At 43.8% G+C, this 21,274-nt stretch overlaps 2 protein-coding genes across 2 annotated transcripts; one reads left to right on the forward strand and one right to left on the reverse strand.

Moving 5' to 3' along the window:
* Positions 1-10,441: 10,441 nt before the first annotated feature.
* Positions 10,442-11,485, reverse strand: LOC121395449 (syncytin-2-like). Its single transcript, XM_041569002.1, has 2 exons — positions 11,349-11,485; positions 10,442-11,237 (listed from the first exon to the last, which is right to left on the reverse strand). The coding sequence occupies exons 1-2, from the start codon at positions 11,478-11,480 to the stop codon at positions 10,578-10,580; spliced, it is 792 nt and encodes a 263-aa protein (XP_041424936.1). The 5' UTR covers positions 11,481-11,485; the 3' UTR covers positions 10,442-10,577.
* Positions 11,486-18,039: 6,554 nt separating this feature from the next.
* LOC121395450 lies at positions 18,040-20,654 on the forward strand. Its single transcript, XM_041569003.1, has one exon. It carries the CDS (start codon positions 18,588-18,590, stop codon positions 20,652-20,654), a length of 2,067 nt encoding a protein of 688 aa, XP_041424937.1. The 5' UTR covers positions 18,040-18,587.
* Positions 20,655-21,274: the final 620 nt, after the last annotated feature.

A 21,274-nucleotide genomic window follows, 5' to 3' on the forward strand; every position in this document is an offset into this window, starting at 1 on the left:
AAACGTCTGTGGGGACAGAAGCTGCATTTAAAAAATATGAACACTATATTAAATGTAGTAAAACAGCTTTCAGAAGGCATGGATAGGAAATGAGAAGTGCATTATGGCTGAGGCTTAGACTAACCCCAAAATGTTTTTTAAATATATTAATAGTAAAAAGATGTGGGTTGAGAGTGTTGCTCCTTTATATAATGGTACCAATATGGTTGTAACAGATACACTAAAGGCAAATGTCCTAAACCAGTTATTTTCTTCAGTGTATACAATCAGTTCCCAGGCTCACTTCATGGCTGCACTGTTGGCTCAGCTCAATCTAGCCAGTGGCTGACTCAGGATATGATTCATAAAGCTTTAATAAAAATTAATGTAAACAAGGCACCAAGGCCAGATGGCTTCCCCCCCCCCGAGTTCTGAGAGAGCTTAGTTCTATTTTAGACCGGTCCCTATTTCTGATTTTCTCAGATTCCCTTTCATCTGGTATGGTACCTATGGATTGGAGGAAGGCTGATATCATTCTAATATTTAAAAATGGTATTATGATCTCAGCCTGGCAATTAGAGGCCAGTAAGTTTGACATCTGTGGTTAAACGACCAGTAACACCATTTTTAATTCTTGAAAAAAACAAATTACAAATTACCTCCAATATGCTGATCATTCCTGCTGTTTGGATAAGACATAGGAAAAAACTGAAACCGGCACTGTCCCACGGCGTCCAAGGGGTCTCTGCCATCTTCTTGCTTGTTCTTCTTCTTCTCCCCCTACATGCGCGCTGCTGCATCTCTCTTCCGAGTTTCCCCTTCACAAACAGCCTTTAGCACCCGCAGTGTTGTACTCCACACAGCCCTCATTGGTTCCCTCTCTGCCCACAGCAATTCCCTCCCCTCAGCCTTACCCTCCATTCAGCTCCTCTGTCGGCAGCCCTTCTGTCACCTCTGCCATTTTCTCCCCGCAGCATTTCTGTCCTCCCCTTAGCCTCTCTGCTGGCAGCCCTTCTGTCACATCAGCTTTTCTCTCCTACGCAGCGTTTCCCTCCCCTCAGCATTACCCTCCTTTCAGCTTCTCTGCCAGCAGCCCTTCTGTCACCTCGGCCTTTCTCTCCCACGCAGCGTTCTGTCCCACAGGCTTTCCCTCCCCTTAGCCTTTCAGCCTCTGCCAGCAGCCTTCTGTCACATCGGCTTTTCTCTCCCATGCAGCGTTTCCCTTCCCTCAGCCTTAACCTACCTTCAGCCTCTCTGCTGGCAGCCCTTCTGTCATATCGGCTTTTCTCTCCCACGCAGCGTTTCTGTCCTCTCAGCCTTTCTCCCCACAGCAGTTCACTCACCCCTGCCTCCAGGTCGGCTCTGTGTTCTTACTTCCGGTACTGTGTGAAGGTACAGTGTCGGGAGTGCACACTGGTCGGCCTTTCGCCATTTTCCAATGTAATGGAGGAAAGGTATTTTGAATTTTTTTTAAAAAAAACACTAGGTCTGTTATATAAATGTATTGGGGCATGGCCATTGTTTTTAACATATAGAATGGATTTTTTATATAAATTTTTTTTGATGTTACTGGTCCTTTAAGGGATCACATTCAAAATGTTGTCCTAGTGAATGAAAATAAGAAAATAACTGGTTTAGGACATTTGCCTTTAGTGTATCTGTTACAACCATATTGGTACCAAATTATGAGCAGTAATCAGTATGGCTTTATGAAGGATAAGTCATGTCAGACAAATTTGATTGCATTTTATGATGAGGTACAGTGGGGGAGCAGTAGATGTGATTTATTTGGATTTTGTTAAAGCATTTGACACTGTTCCCCACAAACTACTGCTCTCGAAGGTCTGTTGGGCTTAATGAAGTAGTATGCACATGGATAGGAAACTGACTACAGGATAGGGTACAGAGGGTGGTTGTTAATGCAACATTCTCTGCTTGGAGTAGGGTTCTTAGTGGGGTCCCTTGGGGCCTGGTATTGTGTCCATTTTTATTTAACTTGTTCATTAATGACTATGGGGAGGATATTGTAAGTAATGTATCAGTGTTTGCAGATTACACTAAACTATCCAGCCCAATTAATTCCATCCAGGATGCGACATCCTTGCAAAAGGATCTTGACATATTGGAAATCTGGGCAGCTAAGTGGCAGATAGATTCAATGTTGATAAATGTAAAGTCATGCACCTGGGATGTAAAAATATCCAAGCCACTTATACCATTAATGGGACTGCACTAGGCAAATCCAATATGGAAAAGGACCATGGAGTCCTTGTAGATGATAAACTTGGCTGTAGCAAGCAATGCTCAACAGCATCAAAGGCAAATAAGGTCTTGAGCTGTATTAAAAGGAGCATTGATTCATGGAAGGAGGGGGTAATTTTTCCACTGTATAGAGCACTGGTAAGGCCCCATCTAGAATATGCCATAAAGTTTTGGTCTCCATCGCTCAAACAGGACATTATTCAATTAGAGAAGGGCAACTAAGCTGGTAAAAGTAGGGGCGATTCTGGGGCTGCTGCCGTCTGAGGATGCCGCCCCCCTCCTCTCCCGCTCCGCACAAATTTAGCTTCCCGGTGGGTTTAAGGGGGCAGTATCGCTAGTGCATTGACCGCAATAGCGCTCTTTGCACTAGCGGAGCTGGATTTCTGGGTTAAAACCCAGAAGTTCAGCTCTTAAAGTTCAGCGCTTTTTGCCGACCCTTGTAACTGGCCTCTCGCTGCCGCCTGAGGCAAGAATTTCACCTTGCCTCATGGCCGAAGCGGCCCTGGGTAAAAGGTATTTAAAATGTTAGCTATGAGGAAGGACTCCTTCCAACTTCCTTGCAAGTTGGCATTCTTCAGAAGAGGTGCTTAAGGGGTGATGTGATAACTATGTATAAATATATAATCTCTCTAATTGTTCTGCCTCCCTTTCTAAGCATTGGAAGTGTGATCTCTTTAACTTGTCAAGCTGTCTTGGTAAAGCAATAACTTACAACCTCAGGAATGTCAGCAGACATTTGACTCAATCAGAATGACACCTAGAAGGCAGTTGAGAAGTTAATTTCAAAACTGTGAAGATCCTGACAACAGTGAACGTCCGGATAGATCAAAAGATTATAATATGATCCACTCCAGCAGTTTAAAATGGAGCCTAACATATACTACTGGACAAGTGGAATAAACCAACAGACAGAGACCAGAGGGGGACAACATGAGGGGAGATGGTCCAAACAAGGAAAAGCAAACCATAAAACAAATAATGCATGTAATGCAATCTTTAGATTTCAAATAATGAACAAACATTAGTGATATATCCTAATATATCACTCTGTTCTTGGCATATGAGAATGTGAGGGAAGGGAAGCAAATGAGGATAATGCAAACATTAACATTAATATTTTAATACTTGTTGCAATGTCCTGAAGCTATAGACTGTGCTAGGAACAGAGAACAGTTCATGTCTATCTTGGAGATGCATCCTCATCTTTGGATAGAAGAAGCACCTGTTCATTAATGGGTCTGAAAAAGATTTTAGGTTCAGTGAACCTTCTTCAATGACCTCAGATCTCCCATGTGAGGTGAGTGAGGTGGGTTGAATTCCCATTTACACTTGTTGTTGCTCAAGAAGTTTTCCACTCTTTGTGCTCCTATAAAATTAGTCCCACAGTCAGATTTCAGTAACTTTACAGGCTGAGTGAGAAGAAGGTTGTTGAGGGAAACACCTTGAGTCAAAGCCCACCCTTATCTGGTCCAGTTTGCGAGGGTGGTTCTACTCAAAAGATTGAAGGTACCAGCACTCTTCTCCTTTCTCAAGTGGTGGTGCAGGCTCAGCATGATCTCTTTCAAACATCTTCTCCATAAAATGTTCCTTCATCTCAGGTTTCCTGTTCCTGTTTCCTGCTCTAAGAAAGCAAACCGTGTTTCTGCAAGCTGGCTACTATGTGATAGTCTACTTCTAGGTCCGTAAAAGATACCAGACACACGATGGCAAGTGTAGCAGGGGTGACTCCTGCACGTTTATTATGTCAAAGATGTAACGTTTCAGGGGCGGGCCCCTTCATCAGACATGCAGAACATCCCACACAATGTGCTTTATACCGCAAACAATTGATTTGTTAGTACAAGTGATGAGTGCAATAATTAAACTTAATAGTGCAAGTCCATATATTTTAGAAGTATATCTCACTGTCCTCTTGGTTAGTAACCTATTCAGTAAAGATACCGTTTTAGACGTCAGTCTATTTTCTCCTATAAGGAATTAAGATTTCACTCGTCTGCAGTAGTGAATCTTTTTTGTGTGAACTCCAACCATAAGAATCTAAAATTTTTACAAAATGTTTAAAATACAATGTTAATTATAGATCTTCGTGACAATTTTTACATGGCACCTGGCTAGCATTAGTAAAGTAAAAAATTATACTATCTTTCCCTCTTCATAAGCTTTCCCTGGATAGTATCGATTCATTGAAAAAATCAATAAAGGAACAAAACAGTTATAGTTAGTTACAAAACAGTTATTTGATACTATGTTACAAGTAGCTGAATTATTGCAGGTAACAAAATAGTTACAGTTAATTACAAGTATGGTTATTAGATACTTTTAATGTTACAAGTAGCAATTCATGTTAAATTCTTCATTTAATCCACTGGGTTGTTTAGTCTGCAGTAGCCAGATCCAATAACATTCACGTTGTAATAATTTCCTTTTTGTTTCATGCTCAGTTCTACCCCATATCTTTTCAAGTATTTGCCACCTTAATTGGAAAATTGTATGATCCCTGATGTTTGCAAAAAGAAAGAGTCCTGGAAAATGAAGTAGTTGTGTGATAACACCATGTCTAACAGTTGGTGGACCCTGGTGGAACTTTTGAAGTGCCCTCTGGCACGACATTAGGCCCTCTGTGTGTGGGATAACAGTATACAGACTGGAGACGTCCATTGTCACCAGTAAGCAATTATCAGGAACCCTAACATCTTTTAGCAAAGTCAATAGGTGTTTAGTGTCCTTGATGTACGACTCCATACGTTGGACAAGGGGCTGTAAAAAATGGTCCAGGTATTTAGCAACTGGTTGATAAATGGACCTTGTGGCAGAAGTAATGTAATGCCCAGGGGGTGCAGTCTACGATTTATGTATCTTGGGAATAGTATACATAAAGGGAATTCTGGGAAAGTCAGTAGTAAGATATTGGCCAGTGCTTTCCATCAGCCAACCAGCCCTAACTCCCATAGTCACCAGGCTATCAAGCTTCTCTTTGTATTTGTCAGTGGGGTCATGTGTTAAGCTGGTGTATGTGTTACTATCAGATAGCTGTTCACATAGTAATCTTTGTCCAATAGGACGATGGCCCCTCCTTTGTCCGATGATGGACGATGGCCCCTCTGCCCCTCTGATGATTATATCTTTGTTGGCCCTGAGAAAAGCAATGGCTTCTCTCTCCTGTTTATTGAGATTGGAATGTCCTTTATTCACACTGGTATGTACTTTGGTGGAGTCCTTAGACAGAAGGCGTGTGAAGATAGAAATTGTCGGGGGAGTGTTTGGGGGATCAAAATTGCTTTTCTTAGTAAAGGGAGACCTGTCAATAGTCATTTTTGCTTTGAAATTATCCTTTAACTTCAACTGTCTTTTGAACCTGTGTATGTCTTTAAAGACATCAAAAGGTTTTGAGAAATTTGTAGGCACAAATTTTAACCCATGGTTTAACAGTCTGGTTTCCCCCATGGTGAGCGTATGTTTGGATAAATTGACTACTAGGTCTTCCTCCTACCCCTTCTCGACATTTTTTCAGTTATGCTTTTTGCCACCTCTCCTGGTTCTACCCCCCTCCTTGATTTGTGTGTGGCTGTGTACTGGGGTAGTGTCTAAAAAAGCCTGTGAAGAGGTAGTTGGTAGTCCAGGGTCAGAGTCAGTCGAGTCCCCCGAACTATCCACAGTGTTAAGAGAAACATGGGTTCTGTAATCCCTAACAACCATCTGTACACTTTTTTTTGTTTATAATCTTCTTTAACAAATCCCAGTTTTTTCTCCTTAAAGGAGATCAAATCCTGTCTGTATTTATTTAGGTTTGTCTCTATATTCTTGAGCCAGTCAACAGTTGTATCTTGTGAAAGTTGCAGCAAATGGTCTGATTCAAAGTTGGTAATTCCTGTTTTGGTAAATTGCCCACAAATTCTAAAACCAACAAGATCAAATCTGATGAACATTTATTAAGAATCTTACACCACTTGCTGCAAAACTCAGCGTTGGATCTACCCAAAGTGGAGATGTTTCTAACTCTGAAACCTCTGGGCATAAGCTTCTGTCTATGGTAACTCGATAAGTAAGTCCCGTGTAGTAGTAAATCTAATTCTCTTTTCTTTAAATTTAACAATTGGTTATACAGGTCCCGAGGGGTCCTACCGGGTATTGAGGTCAGCGAACAGAATCCTTTCGGCATCCTCAGATGAAAATGTATGCTCTCCCGTCATCTCTACCTCAGTGTGTAGCTGGGTATCTTCCATTATCCATAGGGAAAAGCCAAAATAGAGTGTTATTCCTGTCTATTTTCAAATATTAAGCCAACCTTCAAAATTACTTCAAAGCGTCAAAAAGCAAAAAAAATGAGTCTGGTGCCACCTTGCAAGGACTCACCATTATCCACCTGGGTGGAAATAGGGTAGTCCACATACAAACAAACTACTGGATAGGTGCACACAGAAAACAATGGAAATGCCTAGGTGCTGGAACATATATCAATATCAATAGAGCAAAGAAATCCGCACTCATAGGTCTTTTGTGATGAAAAAAGTGGGTTTATTCAACGTTTTGGCTCTTAGACTCGAGCCGTCATCAGGAAAGGCAGAGCCTAAAGTGAACATAAAAATTTATACACAAACAAATTGCACAAAGGGTGCCAAACAGCGCCAGTGATGTCATAAGTGGGCATGGCTATGTTATTGACATCATAAGCAGGCGTGGCTACATAACTGACATCAGAAGTGGGCGTGACTATGTTACTGACATCATAGGTGGGCATATGCAAAAATATGAGGTAATGGGGAAAGGTATTGGTACTGGCCTCCTCCACTGCCAGTTATAAGTAAGGCAAAAAAATGAAAAGCCAATACCTTGATCAAATGTGGGGTGTTCCCAAATTTATTGTAGTGCTCCAGACACATGAGTCATGTTCATGTCTCACAGTTATGTTTTGATATCATAAGTGGGCATGAAAAAGGCAAGCTAAAACATCATAAGGCAAGCTAAAATTGATATAGAAAAGGATATTGCAGCAAGCAGTAAAAAAATCCAAAATTATTTTTTAAATATGTTAATAGTAAAAAAATGAAGCAGAAAGGGGTGAGACCCTTACTATCAGAGGGGGGGTCAGCTGGTTGATGAAAACAAAATAAAAGCACAGATTCTGAACTCATATTTTTCATCTGTCTACACAAATGAGGAACCAGTAAGAGAAGGTTTCCTTCTTAATAGTCCCAATTCTAGTAATACAACTAATGATGCATGGTTCACACATGAAGAAATTCAAAAGAGACTAGAACATGTTCAGATTAACAAAGGTCCGGGGTCAGATGGTATTCATCCCAGGGTGATTAGGGAGCTTAGCTCTGTGATTGCCAAACCTCTTTACTTAATTTTTTTAGGATTCATTGAGATCTGGCATAGTGCCGAGAGACTGGCGAATTGCTAATGTGGTGCCTCTATTCAAAAAAGGATCCCATTCTCAGCCTCAAAACTATAGGCCAGTTAGTCTGACGTCAGTGGTAGGAAAGCTTTTCGAAGGGTTATTAAAGTATAAGATACTGGACTTCATAGCAAATCATAATACTATGAGTTTGTGCCAGCATGGTTTTATGCGTAATAGATCTTTATGAGAAGGTAAGTAGAGACCTCGATTCTGGGATGGCAGTGGATGTGATTTACTTAGACTTTGCTAAAGCATTTGATACAGTGCCACACAAAAGGTTACTGGTTAAATTAAGGAATGTTGGTCTGGAACATAGTATTTGTACCTGGATAGAGCTAAAAGATAGACTACAAAGAGTGGTGGTAAATGGAACATTTTCTAATTGGACCAGTGTTGTTAGTGGAGTACCGCAGGGTTCTGTACTAGGTCCCTTGCTTTTCAACTTTTTTATTAATGATCTTGAGGTGGGCATTGAAAGTACTGTTTCTATTTTTGCAGATGATACTAAATTGAGCAGAAATATAGGTTCCATGCAGGATGCTGCCACTTTGCAGAGTGATTTGTCTAAATTGGAAAACTGGGCAGCAAACTGGAAAATGAGGTTCAATGTTGATAAATGCAAGGTTATGCACTTTGGCAAAAATAATATAAATGCAAGTTATACACTAAATGGCAGTGTGTTGGGAGTTTCCTTAAATGAGAAGGATCTAGGGTCTTTGTAGAAAACAAGTTGTCTAATTCTGGGCAGTGTCATTTTGTGGCTACTAAAGCAAATCAAGTTCTGTCTTGCATAAAAAAGGGCATTAACTCAAGGGATGAAAACATAATTATGCCTCTTTATAGGTCCCTGGTAAGGCCTCATCTGGAGTATGCAGTGCAGTTTTGGACTCCAGTCCTTAAGTGGGATATAAATGAGCTGGAGAGAGTACAGAGACGTGCAACTAAATTGGTTAGAGGGATGGAAGACTTAAATTATGAGGGTAGACTGTCATGGTTGGGGTTGTTTTCTCTGGAAAAAAGGCTCTTGCAAGGGGACATGATTACATTTTAGGGGACATTTTTACCCATAAAGTGGATCACCGTACCAGAGGCCACCCCTTTAGACTAGAAGAAAAGAACTTTCATTTGAAGCAACGTAGGGGGTTCTTCACAGTCAAGACAGTGAGGTTGTGGAATGCACTGCCAGGTGATGTTGTGATGGCTGATTCAGTTAATGCCTTTAAGAATGGCTTGGATGATTTTTTGGACAGACATAATATCAAAAGCTATTGTGATACTAAGCTCTATAGTTAGTATAGGTATGGGTATATAGAATTTAATTAAAAGTAGGGAGGGGTGTGTGTATGGATGCTGGGTTCTCTTTTGGAGGGGTTGAACTTGATGGACTTTGTCTTTTTTCAACCCAAGATGGACTTTGTCTTTTTTCAACCCAATTTAACTGTGTAACTATGTATAAGTGGGCGTGGTTATGTTGTTGACTTCATTTGTGTGAGTGACATACAACAAAACAAATCGTGTGCAGGTAATCAGTGATGTGCCACCAGTTGTCAGTCAGATTCAAATTAAGTGGCGTGATTATAAGAAACAGGGAAAATATACACTGCAGATACAGTGAATAAAACCAGCAGAAGGGTCTCCCTGCGACCTTGGTGTAAGATTATATATATATATAGGTTTGTTTTTAATCTCCTGACGAAGATCCCTGTGAGGGATCGAAACGTTGAGTGGAATAAACTTATTTTTCATCTTTAAAGAAAATCCTGTGAGTGTCGCTGTTCTTGCGAATATATATATATATATATATATATATATATATATATATATATATATATATATATATATATATATATATATATATATATATATATATATTGTTGTAGTAGAATTAAATGATCTTTTGCCTTAATGGACAATCGATCCGGAAACCTTGATGTATCGTGTGGTGATGTTGCGCAATCCCCCGGAAATAACGTCACAGCAGTCGTTCTTAGCTGGGGTCCAGTATTCTGCCTCCCTCTACAATGGCCAGTGGTTTATTATACACTAAGACAAAAGGTGGTCTTACAATATATCCAATCAATGTGCATGTTATGCTATGAATCAATTGGTGGAACCAGCACACAGACACATGTCCATAGAAGAGGGGGGTGGGAAAGGTAGACTGCCCTAGGCAAACAAAAGACACCAAGACAAAAGGCACTTCCCCCGGTAATATACATATACACAGACAGAGTGATCTTAGCATGGCTTGTACTGTAAAAGTACACCTTTGTTCAGTGGTCCGTATTCCTCAATCCCAACCAGCGCCACACCCGGCATGCTGCAGTCATGCCTGATGAACACAAATCGGATGGGAATCGGAAAGATCGGGCGACTGTGCAAAGGTCGGTCGTAAAGACGCTTATCCCGCATCGGTGGCTGCCATATGGCGAAATATGAGAAATTTCCACGTCAGTCCCTCCTTTTTCACCATATGTCGTCACAGCAACGGCTTCCTAACACTACAATCACTCCAACCAAAGCTTCTAAAGGGTACAGAAAGAAAAGGGAACATGCTACACTACAAATGCACTAACAAGAAGAACCGGCCTAATATTCTTGATCTTCTTTATATCTTGATCATGAGGTCCAGACTGGCCTTCAGGGAGGTGATGTCATCATACAAGGTTTCTGGTTATGTCTTCTTTGAGAAGAACAGCCCAAAAAAAAGTCTCCAAGAAGGGAAGAAGTCGGTTCTTTTAGGGACAGTCCATAGTTTGTTAAAAAAAAGGTGGTGGTTCTTCCTGTGCTGATCTTCCTGAGGTAAAGGGTTCCGGATGCTTCAGGCGATGGCTCTTTATGGAATCATCACATGGTCCTCTGCACGGCTCTTTGCAACTTGGTTCACCAAACAACAGGTCATTCTCGCCGTCACATAGAGGAGGAAAAGAAATCAGAGCAGGACATACACTCCAACTTCTTTAAGCCATGATCCAATAGAAAACAACATATCACCGAAGCCCCCTAAACCTTTAAAGGGGTTCCAACCCTCCTCTGCAATAGCGCGTGCTTGTCCCTGTAACGCTTTCACCTTGTCAAGATGGGCCTGAACCTTGTCCCCAGTATCTTCCACCCAGGTACAGCAATCCTCCCCGATGAACTCACAGAAACCCCCCTTTGATGCTAAAAGATAGTCGAGAGCCATTTTCTCCTGAAGCATAAGGGTCTTCAGCTGTCGTTGTTCAGAAGAAATTTCTCTCATGGCTTCGACTGTCTCATTAAACATCTCGTCCATTATGATGGAAAAATTATTTAGCCGCTTCATAAGTTCTATACCCCATCCGGTCCATGCCGGAAACCATGCCCATGCACGGTCCCCTACGGAGAATAGCTCTCTCCTGGTCCTTCTTCCCACACTTACCCTCCTTTGCACCATCAAGTCCTTGTGACCGTCGGCAATGTAGGAGGCAGGGACTAACCTGACTAAGGAGCATGACCCTCTAGTATTCAGGGGAACGACTCTATAGGCAGCCTGGCCGCACAAAAAGTAATAGGGCCCAGTTAATGAGACACAAAGGTCATTGGGGTTACGGTTACGGGCATTGCGCAACAACTGGATGGATAATGGGATTGCTGCACCCTCCTGAATGTCACACCCTCCCCCCCAGAAGACATAATCATGTCTGGTGGTTAGGTTGTTATTGTCAGGGATTCTATGGTCGATCTGGATGGTTATCCCAGATGGGCATTCGGTCCTCCCCAGGGACTTGGCTCCAAAACCAGAGCTGATATTAAAACAAATCCCGGACTGGCCTAATTGACCGGATACCCACACGGGTCTGCTAAAGGTGGCCATACACGGGCCGATAAAAGCTGCCGACAGACCAAGTCGGCAGCTTATTGGCCCGTGTATGGGGGCCCCCGACGGGCTTCCCCGATCGAGATCTGGCCGAAAGTCGGCCAGATCTCGATCGGATGGGGTTAAAAATCCCGTCGGATCGCGGCCGCATCTGTTCGTTGATGCGGTCCCGCGATCCGACCGCCCGTTTGGCGAACGCTAGGATCCGATCGTTGGGCCCTAGGGCCCACGATCGGATCAGCCCGATATTGCCCACCTCAAGGTGGGCATATCGGAGGGAGATCCGCTCGTTTGGCGACATCGCCAAACGAGCGGATCTATCCGTGTATGGCCACCTTTAGTCTAGTACAAGCCTCGGGGCTGACATCAAGACCATAGGTGACATTACCATCTAAGAATGTCTGATTAAATTCTATGGACAGATGGCGTTCCACTGATCTACCTGAAGGACTAAATTTTCTCATGCCCACCCTGATGTCATAAAGGGCATGTACTGCCGCCATCGCCGGGATGCTCTGGCTCGGAGGGGGTTTGGAGCACACCCAGCAGTTGGACCTATTTGCTGTCTTTGCTAATTGTAAATGCATCTTGAACAGTAAATTTGGATGTGACTCCTCATAACAGTATCCAAAATACATTAAACAACAAGTGTATATAGAAACAATGCACCTGATCATTGCACTTGATAGTCCAGCAGCTTCTTGCAGTGGCTGGCGTGGATCCGCCCGTCACGTTCCTCGACCTTAAGGGAGGTGGATGTTGTACTGCTTCTGTCTCGGGTTCCATGAGTTCAAGACAGTTGTGATTGTCTGTTGGTTCTGTCATGGTTGGGTTAGAGTCAGTCACAATCCCTTCGTCCCCCCCTCTTCTTCCGAGTCAGAATGGGTCGGGAGAAGAGATGCGGGATTGAGGATTGTACATCGTCTCAGTGTGAGGTTAGTAGGGGTAAGGAGAGTCACTTCAGATTTGGTCAGACGTGCTGCTGAAAGATGTTTGGTCTGGACCTGGTTGAGAATCTCTTGGACAGAGTGTGGAATGAGAAAGGTTAGAGGGGAATCTAAAACTATGTCACCAACTTTCTGTAATAACACAGAAAGTATAGAGAGGACCCATTCTGAATGAAATATTAGGGATCCAATCTCTGCTGTAATTGATCAGACCTAGAAGGGCTCTCAACTGTCGGGCATTACGAGGTCGGGTGAAGTCTTTGAGAGTCTGTATCTGTTGTGTTGTCAGGTGTTGGGTCCCTTTTGAGATACAGAGGCCTAGAAAAATAACCTTCTCCTTACAAAACTGCAATTTTTCCTTGCTAGCCTTATTCCCAGTGGATGCCAGATGGTTCAGTAGCGAGATAGTGTGTCTATAGCATGAATCCTTGTCCGGGCAACAAACTAATAGATCGTCCACATATTGTAACAGTGCGACCTCCGCATCCTCTGGCACCCACTGGTCTAATACCACCTTTAGCTTGCAACTATATTCCGATGGGCTAGTCATGGACCCCTGTGGTAACCGGGTCCATGTCAGCTGTCTACCCTGGAACGAAAAAGCAAAGATGTATTGACACTGTGGATCTAGTGGAACAGAAAAGAAGGCATTAGACAAGTTGATAACACTAAAGTACGAAGCTTTAGGAGGAATGGACGCAAGTAATGTGTGAGGATTAGGCACTAACGAGGCATCACTGACTATGATTTTGTTATCATGGACCAGTCGGTAAGTGACTTCCTGACCCTTGGCTGATTTTTTTGCCACTGGAAATAAAGGTGTATTACAGGGTTATTGTGTTGGGGTTAAGACCTCGATTTGGAGATATCTATCAATCTGGATCTTGAGACTGTCCATCTGTGCTATACTCAGAGGATACTGTGGCAATTTTGGTAGCACGCAACCGGGGGCAATAGGTATAGTGGCTGGAGGTACTGGCAGCAAGCCGACATCATATTTGTCAACCGCCCAAACCTTAGGGTCTATCTCAGCTAGTACATCCAGGGACAAATGTGTACCAGGTTCTCCAGTATACGGGACTGCCACCACTGCACACAGCAACTCGTCTGTGAGTGCACTAGTTACCACAACACCCTCTGGGGTATAAGTAATGTTGGCCTGAATCTCCGACAGAATGTCTGCTCCCAATAGGTTGATAGGGACATCATCTGAAACTAATAGAGATCTGACTGCTTCGTTGTGTTGACCTAACCTGCAGTACAATGGTTTCGTCTCCCTAAGAGTCACTGGATGACCTGTAAGCCCAACGGTGGGGGTTGTGTTGCCAGAGAGTGGAATCCTGCCTTTTAGATCTTGTGTTTTTAGAACAGTCCTGGCTGTGCCGGTGTCGATGAGGCAGGACAGAGGATATGGCAATTCCTCAAGAAATAGATTGAAATGGGCCGACACCGGTTTGCCTTTCCCCTAGTGGGCGAAGCTATGGGACTGTGTAGCAGCTCCGAAGGTTTTAACTGTTTCAGGGTCTGGTATGAAATGGTAGGTTCCCGGGGGGCCCTCCGTACTACGGTAAGATTTCCCCGGGTTTGGGTTATGTGCATGAGGCTGGTCAGGAACAACTTTATAAGGACTAAGAGAATTTTGTTCTTTCTTGTCCTCATTTTCTGGACAGTGGCGCGCTAAATGTCCTTTTTGATAGCAATTAAAACAAGTTATATTAGTACGTTTGGTGAGTTTCTTTTTCCTAGTATAGGGAAGGTGGTCCTGGGATATTAGCTCAAGAGCTGCCATGATTTTGGCCGACTTGGCCTCTTTCCTGGCATGCAGGTCCAGTTCTATGGCCTGGATTGTTGCCATAAGGGAGTGGAAACTCATAGAATGGGCCTCTGGTCGTGCAACCATTAGCCTATCTCTTAGCTTAGGCACCAATCCAGCCAGAAATTTAGCCTTTAACATTAGATGGATGGGCGATACTGACTGGGTGTTCTCTGGGGCATCTGGACCTGGCTCAAACCCTGCATCTGTTACCCCTTGTTTTAACCTCTGCCAATAGACCGAGGCGTCCTCATCTGGGCCCTGGATCGCTGTCATAAACTGGAATGGGGACACAGCACTATACATAGTGGGCATTTTGTCTGTCAGTTGCTTACAGAATTCCTTGCCCCCCCCGTAGCGCCTGTAATCCCCCTCAGGGCCCTGTTGGAAGTTATCCCTTTCCAAGGCCTCTATGCATTCTAATTTGGATTTGTCTATTATAGAGATACCTCTGGCTTCACATAAGGTGACCAAATCGGATTTTCCAAGGCGGCAGTAATCCGTTTTGTCAGAGGCATCTTTTGCGGATTCCGGATGTGGGGATGGTGATAGAGACAGATGAGCTGAGGCTGTTGAGATGACCTGTGTTGCTAGCAAATTTAAACCTGTTTGCAGCTCTGTCTTGTCCTTATCATTATTGCTTTCTGCAGTTCTGGCTGGACGGAAGTACATGATTATGTTTGACCTTACTGTCTGAGACTTTTGAATGCCCTGCTGCTAAGGCTTGGTAGATTCCTGTAACCACAAATTGGCCTTCTCTAAAGACCCATGTGTTTGGAGTCTGGAGTGGAACTCACGGACGAACTTTTCCCAGATCCAGACCTCAAACGTCCCCTCCTTAGGGATGGACCATTCTAAACCTGAAGACCATTTGTGCCAATCTTTGAGGGGCTTAACAGTCCCTCCTCCATATGTGGATTTCATGTGCTGCTGAGCCGTCCTGAACTCAGAAGTGGTACCCTTCTGTTCCCTAGATTTCCCTACACCAATACTCGAGTCTCGAGCTTTTTCCAAGTAGATGCGTCCACCTACAGTGTCTACGTCCACCGCCCAGACCGCCGTCGATCCTTACCTGTTCATCCTCTGAGTAGCTCTAGGGCTTCAAATACAAACCACGGACATTATCCACCGTAGCCCACTCAGAGAGAAGGATCAGCGGCCGAGGGATCCGGACAGGTACGAACCACGGACACCTTCCTTATCCCTCGTGCTAAATTGGCTCAAAACAGCGCCCTGACTGCAGGATAAGAGTTCCCAATGCCTGGAGTGTTGACAGCAAGTGAGAGGGAGCGACAGGAAGTGAGAACAAGGGAGATATAGTTGAGCCTTCCTAGGGATTCCGGTACGAACCACAGACACCTGGTCACCCCAGTCAGGCCAATAGGTTTTGAGAGAAAGTGGCCAGAAAAACAGATAGAAACAGAGAAACCCCTCCCCAGTTCACCTCCCCAAGTTCCGTCCCCCAAGCTTTCGGTACAAACCGCGGACACCTGGTCACTCAGTGACGAAAAGTCAAGAAAGCGAACAAGAAAGGGAACAGTCCTCAATAATTTCCCCACAAACTCCACCCCCGGGCTTTGGTACGAACCACGGACACCTTCCACCCTTAAGATGGACCTCGAGGGGAAGAGAAAAGAGAACAAAGCTCACGCGACAATTGATGAACCCGAGTAGGCTTGGCCCACTTTTTCTCCTCACAAAAAGCTAACCAGTTCACTGTTTTTTCGCCCTATACAGTCCGACTTCGCAGCACAGTCCTTATGGATGTAATTAACAGGAATTTCCTTCCTAACAGCAACTTTCATAAGCAGACAGCAGCTATCTTACACTACCAGACTTCCAATGATGGAAAATATGTCTTCCAACCAAACCTACAGAGAATGTGTTGGTTTGAGAATAGATTAAAACAGAAAAGAGGGCTAGCCAAAAGCAAGGTAAAGAGTTAGTGTGGTAGTTATAGACAGAGAGAGAGAGAGTGGGTAAGCAAAAGTGTTTTAAAAGAGAGAAATGGAGATAAAGAGAGGAAAATAAAGAGAGAAAGAGCAGGAAACCAAGGAGTATAAAAAGAGAAACAGCTAGTTAACAAATAGCCTTATGTTGTAAATCATGCAACACTCTTCCTTCACTCACACAAAAGGACAATAACAACACCATGTGATGGTCTCTTCCTTAGGAAAACCCCCCTATCCTGGAGTCAATAGACTGCAGGGAACAGCAGAGAGGTATAACAAAAATGTAAAAAATGTTCCAAAAAGTTCAAAGAGAACTTTGCTGTTATGAAATGTAAAGATGAAAATCTATATACAATAGAACAACTGTTAGGGTAATATGCAGCGGATGTGCCTCCCCCAATAGCCCAATATACCTTTTCAAAAAACTAAGACAACATGGCCGCTGGCACATGTGCTTAAAGACAAAATGGCCACTGGCACATGTGCTTAAAGACAAAATGGCGTAGGCTCCCCCTGTTCAGTGCTCAGCAAGGGCTAGAAACTTGGTTTGTAATTCAGATTGGACGGATTGTTACCCAACCTCCAATTTTGAAACTTGTAATAATAAAAGCAATACAATCCTCCCAAACTAAAGATTTTCTCAAGGATGAAACCTATAGAGTCGCAATTTTAAAACAAACACCACTTAGTAGACAGAAAACAAACACAAATGAAAAAAACAATGATTCTAAATCCCCTCTAGATACTGTTGGCCATATCTGCCTGCTACAAGATTATCCTTCAACCACCCGGCATACACAGAAACTCCCTCCACTGGTCTGAATCACTCACAGATCCTCCAGCAGGGGCAATATGGTTAAATAAATAAATAAATGAATAAAACCCCACAGCAGTTATGCAGATATGCCCCAACCAGTACCTGGGCAGTTAATACTGAAAAACACCACACATACACCCAAAAGGTTCTTTTGGTAGATTTTTACCTGATTCCAGCAGCCTAGAGACCACAAATCAATTTGCAGACAGCAAAAACTTTCTCAAATATGAGAGTATCAAAACAAAAAAAATGTCATACCTCAATGCCGGCCTTTTTGCTGCCCGAAATAAAATATGGCCCCTTTTAATTCTGCTGAAATTAAGGGAAAAATTGAACCTCCTGCCTGGCTCGCCATCTGTTGTAGTAGAATTAAATGATCTTTTGCCTTAATGGACAATCGATCTGGAAACCTTGATGTATCGTGTGGTGATGTTGCGCAATCCCCCGGAAATAACGTCACAGCAGTCGTTCTTAGCTGGGGTCCAGTATTCTGCCTCCCTCTACAATGGCCAGTGGTTTATTATACACTAAGACAAAAGGTGGTCTTACAATATATCCAATCAATGAGCATGTTATGCTATGAATCAATTGGTGGAACCAGCACACAGACACATGTCCATAGAAGAGGGGGGTGGGAAAGGTAGACTGCCCTAGGCAAACAAAAGACACCAAGACAAAAGGCACTTCCCCCGGTAATATACATATACACAGACAGAGTGATCTTAGCATGGCTTGTACTGTAAAAGTACACATTTGTTCAGTGGTCCGTATTCCTCAATCCCAACCGGCGCCACACCCGGCATGCTGCAGTCATGCCTGATGAACACAAATCGGATGGGAATCGGAAAGATCGGGCGACTGTGCAAAGGTCGGTCGTAAAGACGCTTATCCCGCATCGGTGGCGGCCATATGGCGAAATATGAGAAATTTCCACGTCAATATATATATATATATATATATATATATATATATATTGTAACAGAAATGCTGGGAAATTGGTTGAAGGGGTGTATGTATCATCCAGATTTCTGTCATACTGTTTTTAAGCAACCAAGTAAATGTACATTTTTTCACGGGTCTGTGGCTAGCTGTAATAGCCGGAAAAAGGACCCGGTTTACAAGAGTGTTGAGTGTTGGGCGGGATCCGATTCCAGATGGACGGTCCGGGTTTGCCCAACACCTGAGAGAGGAACAGGTGTTCTCTCTCCTTAAGTAGGGAAGGGATTGTGTGTGTCTCTCTCTCAATCCTGGGGAAAAAGAGCAGGCAGTGCAGGCCTGTGTGAGAGAGCCAGATTCATGTGAGTACGTGCTGTGCCACAAATACGTTTTCTGTTAGGTGCTGGATGTTAGATCCTCACCTAGTTAGTTAGGAGCTAATTGTTTAGTTAGTGCCGGACAGGCAAGGTTTTATTTTCATTTTTGTTTGTTTTGATTCCTGTCTTCCTGCCAACCAGACAAATAAAACTGGTTGCGGCCAGTTGCACATTAACAACCAGTTTTGTGTTGTTTTGCGTGGACTCCAATACTGCTGTGCACCCGTCTACCCCCCTTGTGTGAAAGACTGTTCCCAATACAATGGAGGAGATTATAAAGCAACTGGTGGTGGCAAATGCTACTCAGCAACAAACAAATGCCAGTTTGCAGCAGGGTACAACTGTCCAGCAGGAGGCAATCCGACACCAGCAGGAGGCAATCCGACAACAGCAGGAAGCAAACCGGTTGCTATCTGCACAGCTGACTGCGTTGACAGAGGCCACCAATGCAGACCGAAAAGCATTAACTGCAGTTGTGCAACAGTTGGCAACGAGGCATTTTGACCAACCTACGGTAGCTGCTTCTGGGGTGACCTCTGTGCGAGCAAGTTACTTTCTGCAAAAATTGACCCCAAACGACGATGTGGAGGCATACCTGACTGCCTTTGAAAGAACTGCTGAGAGAGAGAGATGGCCAAAGGAACAATGGGCAGGACTAGTGGCCCCGTTTCTGTCTGGAGAGCCACAAAATGCATATTTCGATCTGGATTCCCCAGATGCTGGGGACTACGATAAGTTGAAGGCTGAAATCCTCGCCCGGTTGGGGGTGACCCTTTCCGTCGGGGCCCAACGCGTGCACCACTGGACCTACCACGTGGAAAAGCCTCCACGCTCCCAAATGCATGATCTTATACACCTAACTAAGAAGTGGTTGCAGCCTGAGATCCTTACTGGACCCCAAATTGTGGAGCGGGTAGTGATGGATCGTTACCTAAAAGCTCTCTCTGTTACTCTGCGGAAGTGGGTGAGTCATGCGGATCCCAAAACGGCTGACCAACTCATTGAGATGGTGGAGAGGTATACTGCAGCAGAGGAGCTGATAAGTCCAGTACCTTGCCAGCGTCCCATAGCCCAGAAGGCCAGAATTGCATCTGCATCCGGTAAGACTGTTCCGGGGGAAAGGGGGGCTGGAAAGTATCAAGGGACATATAAAGCGGGAGAGACTGTAAGCACTGGATCTAGAGACTGGCAAGCATTGCCAGGAAGGTCCCTGCCTAATAACAGACTAAACCAAGAGACTATAAGGTGTTTTCATTGTCAAATGTTGGGTCACATGGCTGCAAATTGTCCAGGGAGAGATGAACCCATGCATTGTGGTTTAGTTTATGGGAACAGACGACAGTCTATGTTTGCACAAGCAGTTTGTGCTGCTGTGCCTCAAACTCAAACTGAAAAACAAATGTGCTCCCTTTCTGTGGAAGGCAAGCAAATAACCGCTTTGTTAGACTCAGGCAGTTTGGTCACTTTAGTAAAGTCGGACCTGGTTCAGCCCCAAAAAAGTCAGGGCAATATGATAGGGGTAATTTGTATTCAAGGGGACACACGGGACTACCCTACAGCGAAAGTAAAATTTGGTACCCCTGTTGGTTCTCTGACTTATCCTGTGGGTTTGGTACCTAGTTTACTGCATGATGCGGTAGTTTGGAGGGATTTTCCACATTTCTGGGAACTGTGGGAAAACAGGGGCCCTGTCAGGCTTGTAAATGCTCCCAGTAATACTAATGTCGGTCCTGAGCCCTTTGATAGTTCTCTTGCTAGGATTAATGATGAGCTCCCGGAAGATGTTCAACCCTTCCCTTTCTCTGTGTTGTTGGGGAATGTAGATGAAACAGAGACTGGGTCAGAGGATACTTTAGAAATGCCTGAGTTAGAGGTCCAAAAAGATAACTTTGGCAGTGAACAAATGAAGGACCCTACCCTAGCCAGAGCAAGAGAAAATGTACAGGTTATAGATGGAAAACCCGTTGAGCCTAATCTTAGGCTATCTTTTCCTTACATGGCGTTAATTGGGGATATGCTGTATCAGGTGTCAAAGAAGGGGGAGGACATTGTGGAGCAGATAGTTGTCCCCAAACCCTATAGGAGAATGGTACTAGACCTGGCCCATGGACACATAATGGGGGGACACTTAGGAGTTGAAAAGAGTACTGAAAGAATTCTGAAAAGGTTTTTTTGGCCTGGTCTCTATGCTGAAATTAAAGAATATTGCAATTCTTGCCCAGAATGTCAAATTTCATCTCCCAGGCCACATTACCGTAGTCCACTTGTTCCCCTACCCATCATCGAGGTGCCATTTGAAAGAATTGACATGGACCTGGTGGGGCGTTAGTGAAGTCTGCCAGGGGTAATCAGCACATATTGGTTATTCTAGATTATGCCACCCGCTATCCAGAAGCTATACCACTATGCAATACCTCAGCTAAAAATATTGCAAAAGAGTTGGTTCAGGTCTTTAGTCGGGTCGGCATTCCAAAAGAAATCCTTACGGACCAAGGTACCCCATTCATGTCTAGAGTCACTAAAGAGTTGTGCAGGTTGTTCAAAGTCACACAGTTGCGTACTTCTGTTTACCACCCACAGACAGACGGACTAGTTGAGAGGTTTAATAAAACTTTAAAAGGTATGTTGCGGAAAGTGATAGACAAAGATGGGAGGAATTGGGACTACCTGCTCCCATACCTTATGTTTGCCGTAAGAGAGGTTCCACAGTCATCGACTTGTTACTCGCCTTTTGAATTATTGTATGGGCGACACCCGCGAGGTCTTCTCGATATAGCTAAGGAAACCTGGGAAGGGCAGGTCACACCCTATAAAAGTTTAATTGAGCATATCTCAGAGATGCAAGATCGGATTGCGACAGTGATGCCAATTGTAAAGGAGCACATGCTTCAAGCCCAAGGGGCACAACAAAGAGCTTATAACCGTAGCGTCAAACTGCGTACTTTTGTA

This window comes from Xenopus laevis, chromosome 7L (assembly GCF_017654675.1).
Source record: "Xenopus laevis strain J_2021 chromosome 7L, Xenopus_laevis_v10.1, whole genome shotgun sequence".
Taxonomy (NCBI): Eukaryota; Metazoa; Chordata; class Amphibia; order Anura; family Pipidae; genus Xenopus; species Xenopus laevis.

Bases quoted from the DNA above. Each gene is read 5' to 3' on its own strand.
- LOC121395449 (XM_041569002.1), bottom strand. From the start codon at position 11,480: ATGGCCACCTTTAGCAGACCCGTGTGGGTATCCGGTCAATTAGGCCAG. The intron at 11,238-11,348 runs ATCGACCATAGA...TTATCCATCCAG, and splicing joins CATCTGGGATAACCATCCAG to TTGTTGCGCAATGCCCGTAA.
- LOC121395450 (XM_041569003.1), top strand. From the start codon at position 18,588: ATGGAGGAGATTATAAAGCAACTGGTGGTGGCAAATGCTACTCAGCAA.